Source organism: Pezoporus wallicus, unplaced genomic scaffold (assembly GCF_028554395.1).
Source record: "Pezoporus wallicus isolate ANWC-B61680 ecotype Strahan unplaced genomic scaffold, APGP_CSIRO_Pwel_v1 contig_2871, whole genome shotgun sequence".
Taxonomy (NCBI): domain Eukaryota; kingdom Metazoa; phylum Chordata; class Aves; order Psittaciformes; family Psittacidae; genus Pezoporus; species Pezoporus wallicus.
In genome coordinates, this window is record NW_026640775.1 from 119,731 (window position 1) to 139,585 (window position 19,855).

At 53.0% G+C, this 19,855-nt stretch overlaps 2 protein-coding genes across 4 annotated transcripts; one reads left to right on the forward strand and one right to left on the reverse strand.

The window, feature by feature from the left end:
* Nucleotides 1–949: 949 nt before the first annotated feature.
* Nucleotides 950–4,231, reverse strand: MAFF (MAF bZIP transcription factor F). 2 transcript variants are annotated; one of them, XM_057420466.1, is made up of 3 exons: nucleotides 4,189–4,231; nucleotides 2,989–3,042; nucleotides 950–2,907 (listed from the first exon to the last, which is right to left on the reverse strand). In XM_057420466.1, exons 1-3 carry the CDS (start codon nucleotides 4,207–4,209, stop codon nucleotides 2,494–2,496), a joined length of 489 nt encoding a protein of 162 aa, XP_057276449.1. In that variant the 5' UTR covers nucleotides 4,210–4,231; the 3' UTR covers nucleotides 950–2,493. The 2 variants fall into 2 exon arrangements, with proteins under 2 accessions (XP_057276449.1, XP_057276450.1); XM_057420467.1 differs by having other exon boundaries at nucleotides 4,104–4,212.
* A 226-nt stretch (nucleotides 4,232–4,457) lies between these two features.
* PLA2G6 (phospholipase A2 group VI) lies at nucleotides 4,458–19,269 on the forward strand. 2 transcript variants are annotated; one of them, XM_057420453.1, is made up of 16 exons: nucleotides 4,458–4,708; nucleotides 5,041–5,256; nucleotides 6,061–6,241; nucleotides 7,736–7,923; nucleotides 9,081–9,177; nucleotides 10,123–10,305; nucleotides 10,503–10,611; nucleotides 11,181–11,333; nucleotides 12,975–13,065; nucleotides 13,809–13,972; nucleotides 14,476–14,626; nucleotides 14,811–14,947; nucleotides 15,486–15,640; nucleotides 15,853–16,020; nucleotides 17,121–17,194; nucleotides 18,035–19,269. In XM_057420453.1, the coding sequence occupies exons 1-16, from the start codon at nucleotides 4,500–4,502 to the stop codon at nucleotides 18,174–18,176; spliced, it is 2,418 nt and encodes an 805-aa protein (XP_057276436.1). In that variant the 5' UTR covers nucleotides 4,458–4,499; the 3' UTR covers nucleotides 18,177–19,269. The 2 variants fall into 2 exon arrangements, with proteins under 2 accessions (XP_057276436.1, XP_057276434.1); XM_057420451.1 differs by lacking the exons at nucleotides 4,458–4,708; nucleotides 5,041–5,256; nucleotides 11,181–11,333 and having other exon boundaries at nucleotides 6,044–6,241.
* The last annotated feature ends 586 nt before the right edge of the window (nucleotides 19,270–19,855 follow it).

A 19,855-nucleotide genomic window follows, 5' to 3' on the forward strand; every position in this document is an offset into this window, starting at 1 on the left:
CTGGGACCCAGCATCAGGGAACATGCTCATCACTTCTACTTCTGTTCCAAGGAAAGGCAGGTTTTTCCCCTTGGGAGGATGTCAAGCTTCACCTCTGGGTAAGGCACCTACCACACGTCCTTCCCCTTCTCCTGCCACCCACAGACATGAGCTCTCTGCTTTCCTCCTTGCTGGTGAGGTCACCCTGCAGGGGAGGTTTTGGGGAGGGCTGCTCTGATGTCACCTGTCTCTCCTCCTGCAGCAGGTGCAAGGGCAGCCTGGAAGGAATTTTTCTAGTGAAAAGCATTATCTTTCTTAGGAAACAAGATTCACTGCAGCCAAACTGCTCCTGAAAGCAAAAGCTTTGGGGGATGATTATCAGCTGGCTGCCTGAGCCCTTCCAGAGCCTATAAACTTTGAGAAGAAAAGGCTCGTGTGAGATCTTGTAACAGCCTTCCAATACCTAAAGGGGGCCTATGAGAAACCTGGAGACAGGCTTTTTACAAGCGCATATAGTGACAGGAAAAGGGGGAATGACTTTAGACTGAAAGCGGGGAGATTTAGATTAGATATAAGGTAGAAATTCTTCCCTCCGAGGGTGGTGAGGCCCTGGCACAGGTTGCCCAAAGAAGCCGTGGCCGCCCCATCCCTGGCAGTGTTCAAGGCTAGGCTGGACAGGGCTTGGAGCAACCTGGCCTAGTGGAAGGTGTCCCTGCCCATGGCAGGGGGTTGGAACTGGGTGAGCTTTAAGGTCCCTTCCCCAACACAAACCAGCCTGTGACTCTAATAATCTGTGTTTGCTCTAAAAAGTCATAAGCTGCCCCCCAGCCCCATCTACTTTCAGGTACGTTCTTGAGCACATCCTGCAGCAAAGCTAGAGGGAGCCAGAAAGCCACTCTCACAGAGACAGCTCTGTCCTCAAGTTTCAGAATGACCAAACACACTCTTGCTGTGGAAAAAAAACCCAACGACAAAGAACTTGCTTTATTTGTAAAGTCTACAAAATACAGAGGAGTCAGGTAGGACACGTACTGTAAGTCAGAAAATAAATAAGTATATTTTTTTCTCTATATAAGATAAAATGTGATTTGTATATATAAAATATAAAGTACGGCTCTGTACCAACATCCTGGCTGTGCCGAGAGGTGGAATGGCAAAGAGGACGTGAAAATAACTTATGTTCGTGCAATAAATAAACCCAAGAGGAGTCAGGGTGGGGGTGTGCGAACCACAGTGCCCCCTCCACCAGTGGTGGGCACTTCTCTCTGGGGAGGGGATGGAGGCTGCAACCAAGGATGGCTGGCGTGAGCAGAAGGGCAGAAAGGGGGGGGATCATCTACAGCAGCAGATGCCATTGAGGGTCTGCCTCCCATTACCTCCCCGTGCTGCCTGTATTTAGCAAACACAACTCTTCCGCAGCATTTCAGCCTGTGGAAGAAGCTGGTTGTCCCACATGGGTGTCCAAGCTGGAGGAAAATTAAGGGCAGGAGCCTACCTGCCTGCCAGGCAGCTCCCAGGAGCACAGATGCTCTCTGTGCCTGCTTCCTACCTCCTGTACCTCCACCTCCACAGCTCTGGCTCTCAGGGGTCAGGAGCACCTTTGCATGGGCTTTGTTGGCAGTGGGGCACTGGGGAGCGCTTGGTGGGGCAGTGCAAGCTGGCCTGTGCTGAGCAAAACAGTGTTTATCTCTGCTCCAGCTGCCTCCACTTCCTTCCTGCCAGTGCTGCTGCATTTTGGAGACACCCAGCTGGGCTGAGCAACCCATAGGCCGGAAGAGGCGTGAAGGATGTGCATGATGGAGAAAGATAAACCAGTACCACTGCTTCTCCCACTCACATCCCCCAGCTTTCCCCTGCCTTCCTTCATCACCATCACCTCTGCAGCACCGCAGGCTGCCACAGCACTTTCCCATCCTGCTTACCCTTACCAGCCACCAACCTGCAGCTACTTTCTCTTACACTCTGACACGTCACCTTCCCTCACCACCTCCATCCTTAGACTCTCAACCATGCTGCTACCTCTACCCCTGCTCCAGCCAGGGTCCAAATTCTGGGGCTAATGGTGATATCCTTTCTCCATCCTATTCCTTCTATCCCTTGCTCCCTCCCTGCCTTTCCCATCCTGGTACATGCTCCTGGGAGTGCCTGGCCCATGCTCGGCTCTCCCATGCCTTCCCCAAAGAAATGAGGCGCTTGGGGTTTTCCTGCCAGCTTGGAGCCGTGGGATGCTTCCCCACTGCTGCCTGCACAGGCTCACACTCTTCTGCCTGTGCCCCCAGAGGGGAAAGGGCTGCAGGGCTTTGGGGTTCACTGATGGGGTCCTGTCCTCCACCCTAGCACCCAAACTGCAGCAGCCCCCCCCCCCACGTGGGGGAGCTGGAGGTCAAGGGATGGGAGAAGGAGGATTTCAGGCACAGGTCCTGGCAGGGAGGAGGTTGGGGAAGGGGTGGGAGGCAACTGGTGGGGGAAGGCACCCCGGGAAGACTGTGCCAGGCCGGGGAATGGAGGCCAGCACTAGGAGTAGGCGGCCTGGTTGGCACCAGACTTGACGATGGTGATGACGCTGGCGGTGGCCACCTTGGCAGGGGGGCCATGGGCAGCCACAGTGCGGGCAAAGCCCTGCAGGGCCTCGTACTTGCCGCGGAGGGTGTCGAGCTCCAGACGCATGGCAGCATTCTCCCGGGCCAGCTTGTCCACCTCCCACTCCAGCTCCATCTTCTGCTTCTGCAGCTCTTCCTTCTGGCACACACGCTTCACCCGGCAGCTGGCGGCGTAACCCCGGTTCTTCAGCGTCCGCCGGCGCTGCTTCAGCCTCGCCACCTCCTCCTTGGAGAGGCCCCGCAGGTGGTGGTTGAGCTCCCGCACCGACAGCCCCATCAGCTCCTCATCTGACAGGAGTGGCGTGTTCTCCCCCAGCTCCCGCTTCACCTGCCAGAGAGAGAGGCCATCACCTGAGACCCCCAAAACCAACCCCGTTACCCCTAGACCCCTCATTCCTCTAGCGCTCACCTTTAGGGCCTTGCTGGCAAGTCCATCGGCAGCCATCCTTGCCTCACACTGGCCCTGCAGAGCAATCAGGAGAAAAGCTGGTTACTGCCAGCCCTGTGCCACTCACCTCGGCACAGAGGGCACCAGCCCTGCTGCCCCCTGCCCATGTCCCCACTGCCGGCCACAGAACTCATCCCTATTCCTTTAACAGTACTTAACAACAACAATGATGATAGTAATAATGACTGCAAAACATAACAGTCACGGGGGAAGGCTGGACTTTTCATCCCACCCCGAGGCGGTCAGGATGCTGCTTTGACCGGGGGACCCGAAATGCCCCAGCCGGCTGCCGGGGAAAGGGAGCGCCTGAGGCTTCCTCTCGGGGAGGAAATCCGGGTGAGATCCGCCCAGGGCTGAAAGGAAAGTAAAAGCAGCAGCCCCACGGTGCAAAACAGGGGCTAAGCCACGCAGCCGGGACCCGCGCCGAGGTGCCTCCCCACCTGCCGCGGGCTCCGCGGGCGTGGGCACTGCGGCTCCCAGTCGCCATCCCAGCGCCGGGTGTCCACGGGCTCGAGGGGCGCAAGGCGGGGACCGCGGCCTCCCCGTGATTCAGCAGCCCGGGAGGGGGAAAATCAAGGAAGCGGCGCTTGTCCCCTCGCCGGCGGCCGGTCCCTCCGCTCCCTGAGTTTAGGAGAGTGGGGAGCGGGCCGGGAGCCCGGGCTGCAGCTCGGTAGCCGCTCCCCGCCTCGGGGCGCCCCCTCCGCGCTAGCAGACCCCCGGAGGGGCGATGGGGGCCGGGCCGGGGAGGTGAGGGGCTGGGGGGGGGGCGGCGGGAAAGGTGGAGCCGGGCGGGCTGGAAGCTGATGCAATCCGAGCCGAGGAGCCGCCGTCGGAGCCGGGGGAGCCGCGTTGGCTCTCTGCGGGGCGGTGGCCAGAAGGCGGGAGGGAAGCGCGGATGATCCCGAGCACGGACACCCCTCATCCCAGCCCATCCCTCCCCGTCCCGATGCGGGCGGCGGGGCAGCGGCCTCCAGCCCGTGCCAGACCCCGCGCGGGGGGAGTGGGGTGGGTGAAGCCGGACGCGGAGGGAGCACCCTGGGGGTGTTTCTCCCCTCCGAATCCCGTCCCGTAATTACCGAGGGGCTGCGCTGGTGCCGCGGGGCCGCTGCCGGGTCGTGCCGTCGGGCGACGCCTCCAACCCCGCTCCCCGCGATTACTCACCCGCGGATTCTTTTCATTCATAAAAACACAGTCATGCGGTGACGTCATCGACCCCCAGCGCCGGGAACCGGGCCCTTCTTGCCGAGGCGGAGCGTTAACGCGCCTGAGAGAGGGGGGCGGTGGCCGTGGGGCGCTGACGGGGGAGCGGGTGCTTTACCCGGGGGACGGAGGAAAGAAGGTGCCGGGGTTCCCTCACGCCGGCGGCTTTCGTTTCGCGTTCTCCGGCAGTGTGTCGCTACGTTCAGGCGAGGTCCGGAGGTCCGGGGTTTCCCTCAAGACGCGGCCGGGAAGCCGCCTGAGGCTCCATAAAGATGCAGTTCTTTGGCCGGCTGGTGGACACCATCAATAGCGTCACGCAGATATTCACTAACCCGTACCGGGTGAAGGAAGTGCCGGCTGCCGAGTATGCGGCGCACACCTGCCTCAGGGAGGAAGGAAGGGTGGCTCTGTACAGGAACAATCTCTCTCGCTCCTGGGATTGCCTGCTGGTGAATCCTCAGAGTCCTCAGGTCGCTTTCCGGTAAGTGACGGACCGTTACTAAAGACGTGAAACTAAAGACATGAGCTTAGGAGCATGGTGCCTTGTGGCTGCGGGGTGGTGGCTCCCATCAGGTGGGCTCCTGAGGAGGGGGAGGCCATCAGAAGTTGTCATCGGAACAGCTTGTGGAAGCAGCTCAGGAAGAATAGATGCTCTCTGCTAATGAAGTAGTCTCCCTTCTTTCCTTGGAAGAAGCGTTACACCACATGAGGAGGAATGAGGAAAGTCTGCAGCGCTGCTGTTTGGAGAAGAGCTGTTTGCCATGGAGGTTGTTTCTCTGAACAGGACAAACGCTGTGTTTACCTTTTCTCCAGGCTCTTCCAGCTCGACAATGAAGCAGATGCCCTGGTGCGTTTTGAGCAGTACTCCAGGCTGCTGCGCCCTTTCTACGAGACCTCGCGCCAGCCCCTGTTGCTGGAGGAGCTCCAGCAGCTCAGTGACTGCATCCGCAACCATCCCACCTGGTCTGCGGCGCACATCGCGGTGGAGATCGGCCATCGTGAGACCTTCCGGCACAACCATGTCATGAGGCAAGGGGCAGGAGGGGCCTCTGGTGGGCCTGGTGCTGGGAATGAGCTTGGATGGTGGGCTGGGCCTGATCAGGGTATCCCAGCTTGATGTGCCAAAGCATTGGAAGCTCTTTCATGGAGAAGCTTGATATACCTGTGATTACTGCAGAGATTGAGTTCAAAAGTGTCAGTTTTGCTGTGTCTTGCCTGAGTGACAGATGTGGCAGCAAAGGGGATCCAGGGCTCACTGTGTAAGGTTATTGGAGAGTTTTCAATGGACATTAAAGCCCAGAGCTCTGGTGTTTGAGCTAAAGGATCAAAGTGTTTGGCCAGAAACACTAATTAGATCTTGCAACCCGTGTGGAACTGGTTTTTGGAGGGGAAGGTGGCTGACTGTGAACCACGAGAGAGGAGGTACAGTATAACTGTCTTTCTGGGTGTGGGTTTTGGCCACAAGCCCTTGGTTTCTTTCCATGGGAAAGTTCACTGAGGATAAAGGAGACTAGTGAGGAGTTAGGAGTCTGAGGCAGCACCAGGTTGCTGACTGTAACCTGTCCCCTGCCTTCTTTTGGTCAGGGGGAGCTGCTCCCATGTAGGGGGCAGAGGAAGGAACAGAGGTCCACACAGGGTCTGTGGCAGGGCTTTTTGGTCGCCCTTCGCTGTGCTCCTTCCCTAGCAGGAGGCCTGGCTTTTGTGAACCTTGTGGTTCACACCAGCTGGGCCTGTCGCAGACATGGGAGGTACCTTTGTATCAGCTCCCAGGGCAGCTGCACATCCTCTTCTTTGCAGCCCTTCCTTGGCCTCACATTGACTCCTCTCTTGCAGTTGTGTGAACAGCGTAGACAGTGAGGATGGCTGCACCCCACTGCACTTGGCATGCCGCAAGGGAGACATGGAGTGCCTGCTGGAGCTGCTGGAGTGCCACGCACGGGTGGACATCACTGACATACATGGGGAGACTGTGTTCCACTATGCTGTGCGAGGGAACAGCCCCCACATCATCGAGGTGCGAGTGATTTCAAAGCTGGGAGGGACTAAGTGGGACTAGAATGGGTCCTCTCTATGCTGTGAGGAGGGAGACAGGAAAATAGCTGCATAATGGAGGAGAAACTCAGTTCTCTTTGCTGCAGCATCGAGTTAATGCTTGAGGGTGATTTCAGCTTCTTTTTTTCCCTCCCTTTACTGGTGCTGTTTCCCATAAGCATGCTCCAGCTTCTACCCTGCATTGGAGAGAAACAAGTTCCCTTAGAAGGTGTCCTTCACTGCTCTTTGCATCAGGCCTTGATCCTGCCTTTCTTCAGGTCCTTGCCTTTCCTCCTCCATCTCCTCAAAGCAGGGGGAACATTTGTTTAAGCTCCTGTGGGGAAGCATGTGTTGCTCACAGACTGAAGGACAGTTTGGAGCTGCCTGCGGCTCTCCTGAGCTGCAGAACCTGTTGTCTGAACTGAGTGGCCCTTGCATGAGGGAGAGCAGTCAGAGCCTCGAGGCAGAGACAGTCTGAAGCCAGAGAGTTCGTAATTGCTGAGAAGCTTGGGCAGAGTGACAGGGTTCATAAGATGTGGGTGGCTTTCCATGTCTGTTCTCTGGGTCTGTCAGCTCCCCAGCACCTAGTGGGAGGGTGAGATGGGCTTGCCCCTATGGCAGCACCCGCCATTTGCCCAATACCTGTTGTGACAGCTCTCCCTCTGCCTGCCAGACTGTGCTGGGGTTTCCTAACTCATAATGGGGGAGGGATGACGATCAGGGCTTGCCATGCTGTGGAACAGGGTACTTAAGACCTTTGTATTGACAAGATGGCCTCTTCCTTTATTTCTCTGATGGCAGCAACTTGACTTGTTACCGAAAATACTTCTAGGTCTGATCTGTCTCCTGTTAGTTTTTTTCTTTCTTGCTAAACCAAAGAAAAGAAACTAGGTTCCTGCCACAGGTCTTGCAGGGTTCCACCAGAATGGCGGTGGGATATTTTTGAGAAACAGATACAAAATTCAGGGGAGAATAGGAAAATTCCTTCAAATATATTCCCACATGGCTATTTTAAACAGAATCCTGTTTGTGTCTGAAAGCAGTGGTGGAGTTGCAGGGGAGGTTGAGCTCCTGCTTCCTAAGTGGCTGTCGTAATGGATGGGGCTGCAGCAGGGGAGGAAACTACTGATTTCAGTCAGCACTCTCATGTTGTTGGACTGAACTTGGCTCACGCAGTGGGAGGTGGTGGGAGTCTGCTGGGCTGCATCATTCAAGGTGGTGTGAGCCCTTTGCGCCTCAAGGGTGTCTTAGAAGCACCCAGGCCAGAGGAGAAGGGCGTGGAGAGCTGCAATAAACCCTCTAGGAAGAGAGAACAAGGAGCATTTCTATAGCTGCTCTGTTGGAAGCAGGGGTGGAGAGGACCGACTGTAGCATCACGAGGAACCCAGCATTCCAGAGTCTGTCCTTGAGAGCTCAAGAAGAGAGATGGTATCTTCCATGTCTGTCTGTCTATTTATTAATTGTCTCCTCTCCCCAGCTCTTGGGCAAAACCCCAACTACTGGGTTGGACCACCTGAGCCATGAAGGGCTGACTGCTCTGCATCTCGCTTGTCAGCTGGGCAAAGAGGACATGGTTCGGTCCCTGCTGAAATGCCGTGCCAGCTGCAGTGTCATGGGCACACTGGGCTACCCCATCCACACAGCACTGAAGTTCTCCCACAAAGGGTAAGTAACTGCTTGGGATGCCAGCGCAGGGCTCTTTCTCCAGCCTGGGGACCTATCTGCTTGCTCAGGGTTGTCCAAGAGTGGACCCTTTCAGGAAAGTGCTCAGTAGGAAGAAGTTTGTGAAATACTTTTTCTCAGAATGACTTGTGGGAGGATGATTTACTGATGCTTAAATAGTGTTGCTAATTGCTGTACCTCTATCTTTGAGTGCTCTCCTCCTAATAAGCTTTCATTGCAAAGCCTGGCTATTCCTGTCTCCTGTAGGTCAAAGGTACTCTTTACTCTTAATCTCAGAATCGTAGAATGGTTTGGGTTTGAAAAGACCTTAAGGTCATCGAGTTCCAACCCCCCTGCCATGGGTAGGGAAATAATAAACACATTGGAACTGAATCGGAAAAGACACAATATTTACTCCCTGTTTTGTTTTTCCTGGAGAAATTTGATTCCCTTTCCATGTGCCTTCTGGTACTTAATTTTCAGTGTCCAAGCTGTACAAGTAGGGCTCTCAAGTCAACACTAGCTGCTGCTAGACAATTTTCAGCATTTTGAAAGTGCTTTCCAGCATCAGAGATACATTTACAGGGAAAAAAAACGTGTTTAGGTCCCTTAGTTTGCAGTGGGGCTCCATCTCTTCTACGTGGTTTATTTAGTGTTGTTTCAGAGCAGAGAGCATAAGTCTACGTATCATGTTTTTCAGGCACTAGATACTGATCTGTTCACAAGTAATGTGATTTTTCACTAGTAGGGAAGTACGCAGGTCCTTAATTTCAGCAAATATTCAACTATTTCAGTTTTATCCCCACATTTCCATGGAGAGAGAAGAATTTCCTGTTGGGTCTTGAGAGTTTCCAGAAATGCCGTATTCGTGCATTGGAGAAGCAGATGTTGCCCCACAACTTGGAGTTGGGAAGGGATTCTTCCGCTTGTTCCAAACACTGTGCTGCTTGTGTGCTTCCTGTTGTGCCCTCTCTTTCTTTCTAAAAAGAGCAGACCAAAACTGCAGCTGAGGAACTTGCAGGTGTTGCAGAGAGCCTGCTGCTGCTGAAGGATTTCCTGAAAGGCTCTGGGCGGGAGGTTGGTGCTGATGTGAGTGGAGGTCTTGAGTCAAGGCAGCAGCCATTCATCCATCCATCCCTTCATCTCCTTGTCTTTGCCAGCTGTGCCCAGGCCATCCTGGAGGTGGATGCCAGCCAGGTTTGCTCCAAGGACCCGCGCCATGAAGCCACTCCACTGCACTGGGCAAAGAAAGCAGAGGTAAATGGAGCCTGTGGTGAGGGCCTGTGCTGCCATCCAGCACCTGGTTAATTCCTCCTGCTGCTAACCTGTCCCTTTCTGAGTGCCCAGGCAGAGCCCTCAGAGTGTCAGAGCCCAGCCAGCAGCCTGATGTTTAATTCTCTTTGCCCTGTGCTGATCAGTGCTGTTTGCCGTGGGGGGCAAGACGGTGGAGCCTTACAATGAAATCAGCTGGTGGGCTTGTCCCTACTGTTTCATCCATGGCTGTGAAATTGCCAGCTTCTTGTCCTTTTTGCTGGGAAAATTGAGCACTGTCACTGAAGCCCAGTTGCCCGTGGGGGGAGCTCTCTTCTCATTACCTGCCAGTTTCATGGGAGGAAACAGAGTGATGCCTTAAAAACTGCAGGGGAAGAGTCGAAATAGCTCAGGGAGGTGGCATGTAGGTTATGATGTGTCTTCCGCCATGTGTGATACACCATCCTGGAGCACCTGAATAGTGCTTGTTGCAAGCAAAGGACATTCCTGTGGTTGGACTTGTTTCCCTCCTGCAGTATCACATTCCTCTCAGAAATGTCCTGTGGAGTTTCAGAGCAGACATAAGTCTGCTTGGCTTGTAGAGAAGATGAAAAAGAAAACTTTTTCCCTCCAGTCTGCAAGGATTTTGGCTTGAGTAGGAACTTTTTTCCCTCTGTTGATCTCAGCCAGTCATTACACCCGCGCACAACTTCCAGAACATTTGGAATCTCTAGCCAGATTGTGAAACCACCAACTAGTTCTGTGGTAGAAGGCAGAGAAACCCCATCTCCAGTGCTTGGAACATCTGTCAACCGGCTATATCCAGGCTAAGGCTCCTTCCTCTTCCCCTGCTTTGCTTGTGATGAGACCTGGATCATTTGAGCATCCAGGCAGTTGTCCTCACGATGCCTTTCTCTCTTCTTGACCTGGCACATGCACGCTTGGGCACAGATGACACGGCTGCTGCTTGAGTATGGCTCTGAGGTGAATGTGACCAGCCGGACGGCTGACATGGCTCTGCACATCGCGGTCAAGAGGGGACGCTTTGACTGTGCCATGGTCCTGCTGACGCACGGGGCCAACACCAATGCCAGGGGTCAGGATGGCAACACACCACTGCACCTGGCCATGAAGGTGAGTTTTCTGCAGAGACTGCTGGGAAGATGAGGGAGGATTTTCTTGAAGGATTGCTCCTGTGAAGTTCTGGCTGTTGTCTTTTATGGGGTGATCCCTTGTGGCTGCTTTGGCTAATGAAAAGAGGAGGGAGGGAATGAGAAGTCAAGTAGCTGAGGGGAGCATGGCTCTTGACTGAGCTTTCTCTTGTGCCCTAGCACGACCACCTGGATATGATCAAAGCGATTGTCGTGTTTGGAGGAGATATTGAGATCCCAAATGATTTCGGGGAGACACCAGGGTTGTTGGCAGCCAGGAGCAGCAAAGGTGAGGAGCACATCAGCAGCTTTACAGGGTGAACCCGGCCAGCAACCTGTCTCTCTTGGTGCATGAAACAGTGTCTTGGGGAGAGGTGCAAACATGTCAAGAGTGGGTGATGCTTCTCTAGCATGCTTTCCCAGCTTCTAGTCACTCATAGCATAGGCACTTCCTGAGCTAACGGCATAGGCTTTGTAATAATAGCCCTTGATGAACTTCTTCTATAAGATGCAAGAGGAGAAGCTGGCACGTACTCCCCGTCTTTCATGCCATGATGTCAGGCACTGCAGGCTCAAAACAGGATGACGCAGTGCTGCTGAACTGCCCAGGCATAAGCAGATATGGGCAGTTCTTCAGTGGCAAGTGTGTGGCACACACCCTTGAAGTACCCTTACTGTGCACAAGTCCTGCTACCTTATGCTCCGGGGCAGATACCTGGGATGTGCTTTCCTCTCTCCCCTGGGTCATCCCAGAAGTTCTACGAGGGTCAGGGCTGCTGTGAATTTGGCAGAGCCCTCACCAGTGTGTGCGTGCACTGATTCTCTTTCTGATCTGTGCCTTCCCCTTCGTCACCTAAGGTGCGAACCGGAAAGTGCTCTTAGACCTGCTGCAAACTGTAGGGACCGAACGCTGCCACCCACCCAACCCTGACTCCCCAAGCCTGGCACCAGCTGCCACCTCCTTCTTCCTGGAAGGCCAACCTTCCTCGCGGAGCAGCTTCAACAGCTTAGGTAAAGCCTTCCCTGGCCCTTCTGCGCTTTCCTCCCTTCTTTCTTCACAGCACTGTCTCGGTTCTCCCCTTCAGATGGGCTGCGCTTTGGGGACTGTCTCCTGGGTCTCAGTTTCTCGTCACTGTTCTCATTCAGCTGTTGCAAGATCCTGTCTCTTTTCTCTGTTTTTCCTCTGTGTGTACTCTAAACTCTTGTAATCTAAACTTGTGTTTCATGGACCTGACACAATACAGCTCTGTAAAATGAAAGGGAAGACTCACTCCCCTAACCCTCTGGAAGAGGCGTAGGACTTAGATACCAGCATGTGCTTTATCCACTGGGTCATGTATAGAAGGGGAGCTACTTGCTGGTATGCCTTGAGGACCTGCCAGTGTTGTGCTGGAATCATTGGTCATTCAGATCCTGGAGGCCAGGTGCTGGGAGACGGAAGGGATGAAGCCCAAGGATAAGTGACCCTGGTCACAGGGCTTATGTGTACGAAAAGCCTACCTAAGGACATACGATTGTGTCATGGCTTGTGCTCTTTATTGCCCAAACTGTGTGAATAAGCCCTTAGGTCTATTCTAGATGCCGGGCTTTCCTCCTCTGGGGAGCTCCAGAGCTGAGGCAGAGGCAGTGGGAGGGGTTAAAGAGTGGGCTTTGGGTGAGTTGGCTTGAAGCAAAGCTTGACCCTCATGAAGGGCATGCAGACAAACAACAGCTGCTTGTGGTCCTCTTCCCTGCTCAGGTTGGTGTTGTCCTTTGCAAAGACCCTCCAGTGAGGCTGGAGGATAACCCCCTGCCAGGCTCTGAGGTGCGTCTGTGTCACCACAAGTCTCACTGGCTGGTGACACCAGGACTTTCTTCTCACCATGACTTTGTGAAGGCAGCCCCCCTATTTCAGCTCTCATGCAGTGGCAGAGCAAGGCCCTTTTTCTTCATGGACTCTGCCCCCTGAAGGAACCTCTCACCACATTCACTGTCATCCACAGCCACCTTCCAGCCTGGGCACTGGCAGGAGTATTTTAACTTCTCTTCCCCTGTTCTTTCTTCTTTTGGTTTCACAGGCTGGCTTCTCACCTAGCTTGGATTGGTGCCTTGCACCCAGGATGGCCTGGGTGTACGTCAGCTGAGGGGTAATGACGAGCCACCCTGTCCCCACAGCTCTCCTGCCTAGGTTACCTTGCAGGAGTAGATTTAGGTTTTATTTTACTCTGTAGTGGGCACGCTGCTAGGCTTTGCCTTCTCTCTTGCTTACTGTGCTCATCATCTGCTTCTACAAATCCTCTGTCTTTACCAGCGCATCTCCAGCTGCCTGCTCTAAAGGATGGGGTTTCTTCTCATTGGTGTGGCGTTTGATCTAGGGGGGTACCTAATGGCCATGGGTAAGATGGCTGTGTCTCCTGCAGGGAGCTTTATTCCGTTGGGAAGGGAGTTAGATATTCTCTCTATGATGGTGGTGGAAATCATTTACTGCACTAGTGGGAGGTTTGGGTACTCTGGCTGAGCTTTCTGGGGCAAAGTAGGAAGAATAATTGAAGGTTTTCTAATTGATTAAGTATAATTTGGGTGGCTGCTGTCTCGGAGGCACATAGCAGAGGCCTCAGGTAGCAAAGTGGTCTCTAATTACTGTTTTCTTCCTTCATGTTCATGGCCCTGTAGGGTACAAGGACCTTCTGTATGCTTCCGCAGCGCTTGGGCAGTTGTTGAAGGCGCCAGATGTTGTGGACTCACCCAGTGAGGGCAGAAGAAAGTAAGTGAGGAACAGCTTCTGTCCAGGCCATCATGCAACTTGAAGGTGAAATCTGTGTGTGTGAAGTTTCCCCACAAACACGCGAGTGTGGCGTCCTCAGAGTTGACATTATTTAATGTCCATTGATGCAGTTTTTGCGAGAACCTTGTGATAAATCTCTGTTCCCATAAATGACCACAGCCTGTTCCTGCCTGCAGCCCTGGAGCTGGAGTGGAGCCAGAGCTCAGCAGGTGAAAACCCTGCTCTGTCCCCTCTGCCACTGAGCAACAAACGCTGTTTTGGCTTTGAGATGTCCCCATCTCTACGTGCTGCCATGATGCTCACCCAGCTCCTTTGCCAGGCTGTGTACTGCCTCAACAGTGCCTGCACCTTGCCTTGCATGGAGCACAGGGAGGGTTGGCACTGAAGGAATGTAGAGCTGTCTGCTTTTTATTTATGACACAATACCCAAGGGACCTGGAGGCATTTTCAGCTTATGAGTGTCTCTGGTGCAGAGGTTAGAGATGGCTAAAAGAGCAAGTGGTGTTGCACCAGCTCCGATGAGGCTTATCTGACTGTGCCTAGTCTTACTTGCATCTGAGGAAGCACCTCTGGATTTACTTGTTCACTGATTACACTGTCCACAGCAGCCTTCTAGTTACTGGCATAGTTTCCCATCCCCAGGGCTGCGTTCCCACATGGCATGCTGTGATTTGTAAGCTGTCTCACAGCTTCGAGTCATCTGTGTCTGTCTCTCTCTGCAGTCACGACCGCCTCCTGTGCCTGGATGGAGGGGGCATCCGGGGCCTGGTGCTTATCCAGCTCCTCCTGGCTATCGAAAAGGCTGTGGGTCGTCCTATTCGTGAGATTTTTGACTGGATCGCCGGGACCAGCACTGGGGGGATCTTGGCCTTGGCTATTGTGCATGGTGAGCACAGTGCAAATAATGGGCCCCTTCTCGCTCCTGTGGGCCTGAGATCTCCTCTGTAGGTTGGGAGCTGCCTCTCTGAGTCCCAACTGAGATTTGCTGTTTCTGCCAAAGGAGGGGAGGGATGTTCATTAATGAAGGAAAGCCTTCTTGCTCTCCTCTCTTGCTTCTCACATCAGCTGGCCTTGGGTGGCTTTCTGGGAAGTACGTGCTGCAGAGTGCATTGTCCTGTTCTTCCTGCCCTTTCCATGGGGGTTTTACAGCAATGTGATCAACACTTTCTGTTAGTGGGAAACTATGCTCTGAGCTTGCCCTTCCTTTTTAATCCTTCCCAGTCAAGCTGCTGAGCTCTGAGCAGATGACAGCTTGGGAAGGGAATGGGATTGGGAGCGACTCCTCCCATCTCCCACTGGTGCTGGGAGGTCCCAGCTCTGATGTGCTGTTTGTTCTGCCTGCCCTTCCTCCCTGCTCTTTGCTCCTGCCAACGCTGTTGCCTGTCTCAGGGAAGTCCATGGACTACATGCGCTGCCTGTACTTCCGCATGAAGGACATGGTGTTCCGGGGGTCTCGGCCCTACGAGTCGGAGCCCCTGGATGAGTTCTTGAAGAAGGAATTTGGGGAAAACACCAAAATGACAGATGTCCAAAGACCCAAGTAAGTCCTGCATGGGGCTGCTCTGGTTGATGCTCTCCTGGGTGTGCGCTAAACCATCCTTAGCAGAGATGCTCAGCTTCTCCTTAGAGTAGATCTGAACAAGTGTGATGTGCAGACTGTTGAAGCCATAAGTACATTTTGTTTCCCCCATTTTACTCTTACTCTGCTATGTCTTCTTCTGCAGGGTTATGGTGACAGGCACATTGTGTGACCGCCAGCCAGCTGAACTCCATCTTTTCCGGAATTACCCTGTGCCAGAGACAAAAACCTCCACTGAATACAAGACAAGTGCATCATTCAGACCACTCACTCAGCCGCAAGGTACATGCTGGCACACAGCAGTCCAGTTGGTTGGCAGGGGACAAAGCCGTCTCTCAGAGATGCAAGACTTCCTGTGCTTCCTCCCATTGCTCTGAAAATCAGGGTGTCCAGCAATGGCTCGTCCTTGATCTTGACTTGTAGCTTGGTCCTAGCGGTGGTTTCCTTTTCTTCAGTCTCCTCCTCCCTTGGCTTCTCTTGTACCAGGGGCTGGCCAGAGAGGTTCATGAGGAAGGGGTGTGCTAGAGGAGTCATGCATACAGTCAGCACCTTTCCCTGGGCTCTCGGGAGCAGCATTGAAACTTGTAGTGAGTAAATGTGAGCCATGATACATAGAAAGTGATGAGAACATCTTTTAAAGCACCCCCAAATGATCCTGTGCATCCAGGCAGAGTCCCTGCTGTTGGGAGAAGGAGGTATAACAATGTAGGGCAAGGGTCTTCTGGGGTTGCAAGCCCCCTGCTTTGTGGGGGTGAAGGTGGGGTGTTTCTTGCACCCAGGAAAGTTGCTGCGAGAGGCCATATGCTTTCTCTCCCTCCAGACCAGCTTGTGTGGCGTGCTGCCCGCTGCAGTGGTGCAGCTCCCACTTACTTCCGGCCCATAGGACGCTTTCTGGATGGTGGGCTGCTAGCCAACAACCCAACCCTCGATGCCCTGACAGAGATCCACGAGTACAACAAGACACTCATCAAGAAGGTGAGGGAAATCCTGGCCCTGACTGGTAACTGGGGCTTTATTGGCTCCACAGAGCCTCCTTTGAAGGTTTGGGAACGGATGGATGCCTCTCTGATGGATAAACAAGTTAGCCATGCAGCGCCTTAGAAGGGAGTGTACGGAGGGAGATGTGTGTTGGGAATGCTCTGCATTAATTGTTGGTCCTTGCAAACAAATCTTTTGTTTGCCCACAGGGTAAAAAGCAGGAAGTAAAAAAATTGGGATTGGTGGTCTCCCTGGGGACGGGAAAGCCTCCGCAGGTACCAGTGAGCTCCGTGGATGTTTTCCGTCCCTCCAACCCTTGGGAGCTGGCAAAGACTGTCTTTGGAGCCAGGGAGCTCGGCAAGATGGTGGTGGATTGTGTGAGTACTGGGAGGAGGGATGAGGGAAGACCCCTGGAGCTGCTTGCAGGGAGGGAGCAAAGGTTTCCAGTCTTCAGCTGCTTCCTTTTGGAAGAAAATTGTATTTCCTTGGAACTGTTCTGATCAGTTCAAGGAATAGACATAGTGGGTAACTTAAGAATTGTGTGTGCACATCAGGTCTGAAGCCCTGTCTTCCTCTCTGGGGATTTGACTGCCAAGGGAATTTCTTGCAGCTGAAAGGAGGTGAGGACAGGATGGTGGTCATGACCCTTAGGGACATTTTCAGGTGTGAATTCATGAAACTCAGTATCTTTTAGGGAGCATCTGAGCAATCTGGACCAGAAACAAACCCCACAACTTGGAAAACACCAATTCCTTCTTATTTAGAAAAGCTGTGTTATCCCTACTGGGGAAATTAGTAAATGCTGGAGAAGTGGGAGCAGCACTAACAGAAAGCAGTAGTTCAGAGCAGTGGTTAAGAGTATGTAATTAGGCATATGTCCTTGCATGCTTTAGAAAGATCATTACGTGAAAACACTCCAAATGAATAACAGCCAGAAAGATCAGAACACAGGTTCTGACTGTAATCTTGCTTCTGTTGCTTTCTGTCCTTTTAGCTCCCTAAAGTCAGGAAATATCCAGAGAGATCCCTCTGCTTCCCCTGTCTTTTATTTCAGGGGTCCCAGGGAAGGTGTTTCAGGATAGCCCAGAAAGCCTGTAGTAATCACAGGCTCTGTTGGTACTGGGCTGGGACAGAAATGGATAGAGGTGAAATCCCATGGAGGCTGCAATTCAGATCATCCTGGGGGTATACTTAAGGGAATCCACTTGGTGCTGTGATGGATGGAGGATCTATAGTGTGCAGTTCCTTGTGTCCCAAGGATCAGGAGCACTGTTCTTATATTAAAACGAATAAAAAGCCACCCCTCTCTTGGTGGTGACCGATGCCTTCTGGCATGCACTTGCTTCTGGTTTTCCCTTTCCCTCTGCGGCTTGTGCAGTTTGACTTAGTAAATGCTAGAGATGCCAGGAGCCTCTTGCAGGCAGGGGAAGAGCAGTGTGGCAGTCAGGCTCTAACTGTGGGCCTGGTTCTCCTGCAGTGCACTGACGCAGATGGCCCAGCTGTGGATCGTGCCAGGGCCTGGTGTGAGATGACAGATGTCCCGTATTTCCGGTAGGAGCTTCCTTTCCGCTCTCTGCACCAACCTATTTTTATCCCTTTCACTTCAGACCTGCCTGAGGCATGTGTCATCCCAAATAGTGTCCCCTCAAGAGGCATGCCTGCCCAGACCTGTCTTCCTGCCCCTCTCCTCCTGCCTCAGTGGCATAACAGAGGATGCCATGGCTCACTGTATGCGCTGATGGCCCAAGCATGCCTTGTCTGGGATCAGTGAACGGGGTCTCAGGGGATGCTAGCTAATGGGGTCCTTTGAGACCTGCCCTATCCCACCGTGCCACAGCCTGGTTTAGAGCCATGCCTTAAGTGGTGCAGGTGCTGAGCTGTGCCTCAGCCTTGAGTGTAGGTTTGCGTTGAAGGAGGGGGAAGGCCTCTGCTCTGCAAGCGTGCTGGATGTCCAGTATCTGAAGGGGGCCCGCAAGGATGCTGGAGAGGGACTCTTCATTACGGACTGTAGTGATAGGACATGGGGCAATGGGTTTGAACTTAAACAGGGGAAGTTCAGGTTAGGTATAAGGAAGAAGCTCTTCACTGTGAGGATGGTGAGGCACTGGAACAGGCTGCCCAAAGAAGTGATAAATGCTCCATCCCTGTCAGTGTTCAAGGCCAGGTTGGAGAGGGCCTTGGGTGACATGGACTAGTGTGAGGCATCACTGCCCATGGGCGGGGGGTTGGAACTAGATGATTTTAAGGTCCTTTCCAACCCAAACCATTCTGTGATTCTGCGTTGGGAGCCACTTTGAGAGCCACTTAGCACAAATCTTGTGCTTGGCAGGCTCAGTGCCTTCCTGCGTTCATGTCTGTGCTCAGTTGGTGATGATGTCTTGCTGTATGCAGGCTGAGCCCACAGCTGCAGACAGAGGTGATGTTGGATGAGGTGAACGACTCTGTGCTGGTGGATGCTCTCTGGGACACCCAGCTTTACATCTACCAGCAGCGGGAGCAGTTTGAGCAGCTGGTGCAACATCTCTCCCGATGACTGACCTGGAGGTTCCTATTCTGCATCCCAATGGCAAGGAGCAGCAGGCACTGGCGTGGCACAGATTTTCCCTTGAACTGAGGTGTTGAGGTGGGGGAGGGACTACTACTATCACTACTAATGAGGAATTAATGATATTTAATAGACAACAGTGCACATACACATGTATTCCAGGACACACCTATGTATTCCTAGAGTGAATGCTGACAGTTATCTTTGTATTGTAGCCCCATCTCTGCTGCTGCGCTCGGTTTTGCTGCCCTGCTGTCTGATGGTACCTCCCAGAACCCAGAGCCCCTTACTACCTGTCTTGAGCTGTAGCAGCTGGAGGCTGTCTCCTGTCTGTGCAGCACCTCCACTGACAAAGCACCGTGCACCTTCCTGCAACACAGAATGGGCCATGGCTAGAGAAAGCTTCAGGGATTACTTGGCCCACTGAGGCCAAGGTGGTTTTCAGTGTATAGTATAGGGAAAAGGGATTATTCTTCCCTTAACGCACCCAGTTTTAAGGCGAGCAGAAGTGCTGCAGCTTTACACAGTAGGTACAACACAGAATGTTGTGACTGGCTTCAGGAGAAGGGGAATCTTTTCTGAGGCTGTTGTCTTCTGTAGCATCTTCCCCTTTCCCATCTGAGATGGGCTGGCAACAGGTACTGACTTCCAGGGTGGGAGCAGACCCCCCAGTGACCATTTTGTGCCACCCAGGTTGCCGTGCTACTCCGCTCAAGGGCTGAGATATGAAAGCCTGTCTTTACTGACAGCGAACTCGAGATGAGGGTCTGTAGCCTTGGCGTGGGAGAGAGGCCGTTTATTCTTGATGTGAAACTGAAATGCTCTGAGTTCAGTTCCCACCAAAGAAACTGACCCTGTGATGATTTAGATTTACTTTTTTTTAACTGTTGGAAATCCTATTGTGACTGCTGCACTGCTCGATGGTTCTGCAGTACCTATTTTGTATTTATAAATAAATTATGTATCTGTTTGGAGGTGTTTTGAGGAGTAACCTGAAAAACTGGATTCTTAGTCATTTGCTTCTGAATGAAGGGACCGCTGTTGTGAACAGTGCTTCTGTGCAAAACTAACCCAACTTGAAATAAAGGTTTGCATTTGGTTCCACTGTTATGCAGTCCACGCTTGTCTCTCTCTCAGTCCTGAGCTTGCAGCCCCTGAATTTCATACAGGTAGGAAATTAGGTGTTGGGCTCCATGAGGCACAGGATTCTACCTTTGTGGGGGCTGTAGAGGTGAATTGGCCTGTCCCTGCAGCCAGCCCTGGGAGCAGGTGAGTGGTGTGAGTGTTGGCTGTCCCATGAAGCACAGTGTCACGTGCTGGACTTTTTAGTTGCAGCCAGGGGAGATGCTTTGGGCCAGCTGCTATATAAAAATCCTCTTGGGGCTGGCCAGGCTAAAAAGAGGAACACTGAAATCCCTTTGGGATACAAATGACTGTAGACGGGGCTTTAGTTTTTGTATCCCCAGGTGGTTCCTGGACAAGTTAACTGCTGCATGCCTGCTGGACCTATGCCACGGGTTCGTAAGGGACACCACCATAGGGGTAGGCACTAAGGCATGAATAGGGCTAAAAACGGATTACCTACATTCTGATCTTCAGTTTCACGGATGAGATTGTGGAATCAAGTGGCTTTTAATGTGGAGTAAATGGTTTCATTTTCCTACATA

What these genes read in the sequence shown, in the direction of transcription:
- MAFF (XM_057420466.1), bottom strand. Translation starts at nt 4,209, where the DNA reads ATGAATGAAAAGAATCCGCGG. An exon ending in TGAATGAAAAGAATCCGCGG is followed by an intron (nt 3,043 to 4,188) that starts GTGAGTAATCGC and finishes ATTGCTCTGCAG; the next exon opens with GGCCAGTGTGAGGCAAGGAT. An exon ending in TTGCCAGCAAGGCCCTAAAG is followed by an intron (nt 2,908 to 2,988) that starts GTGAGCGCTAGA and finishes TCTCTCTGGCAG; the next exon opens with GTGAAGCGGGAGCTGGGGGA.
- PLA2G6 (XM_057420453.1), top strand. Translation starts at nt 4,500, where the DNA reads ATGCAGTTCTTTGGCCGGCTGGTGGACACCATCAATAGCGTCACGCAG. An exon ending in AGTCCTCAGGTCGCTTTCCG is followed by an intron (nt 4,709 to 5,040) that starts GTAAGTGACGGA and finishes CCTTTTCTCCAG; the next exon opens with GCTCTTCCAGCTCGACAATG. An exon ending in ACAAGACACTCATCAAGAAG is followed by an intron (nt 15,641 to 15,852) that starts GTGAGGGAAATC and finishes GTTTGCCCACAG; the next exon opens with GGTAAAAAGCAGGAAGTAAA.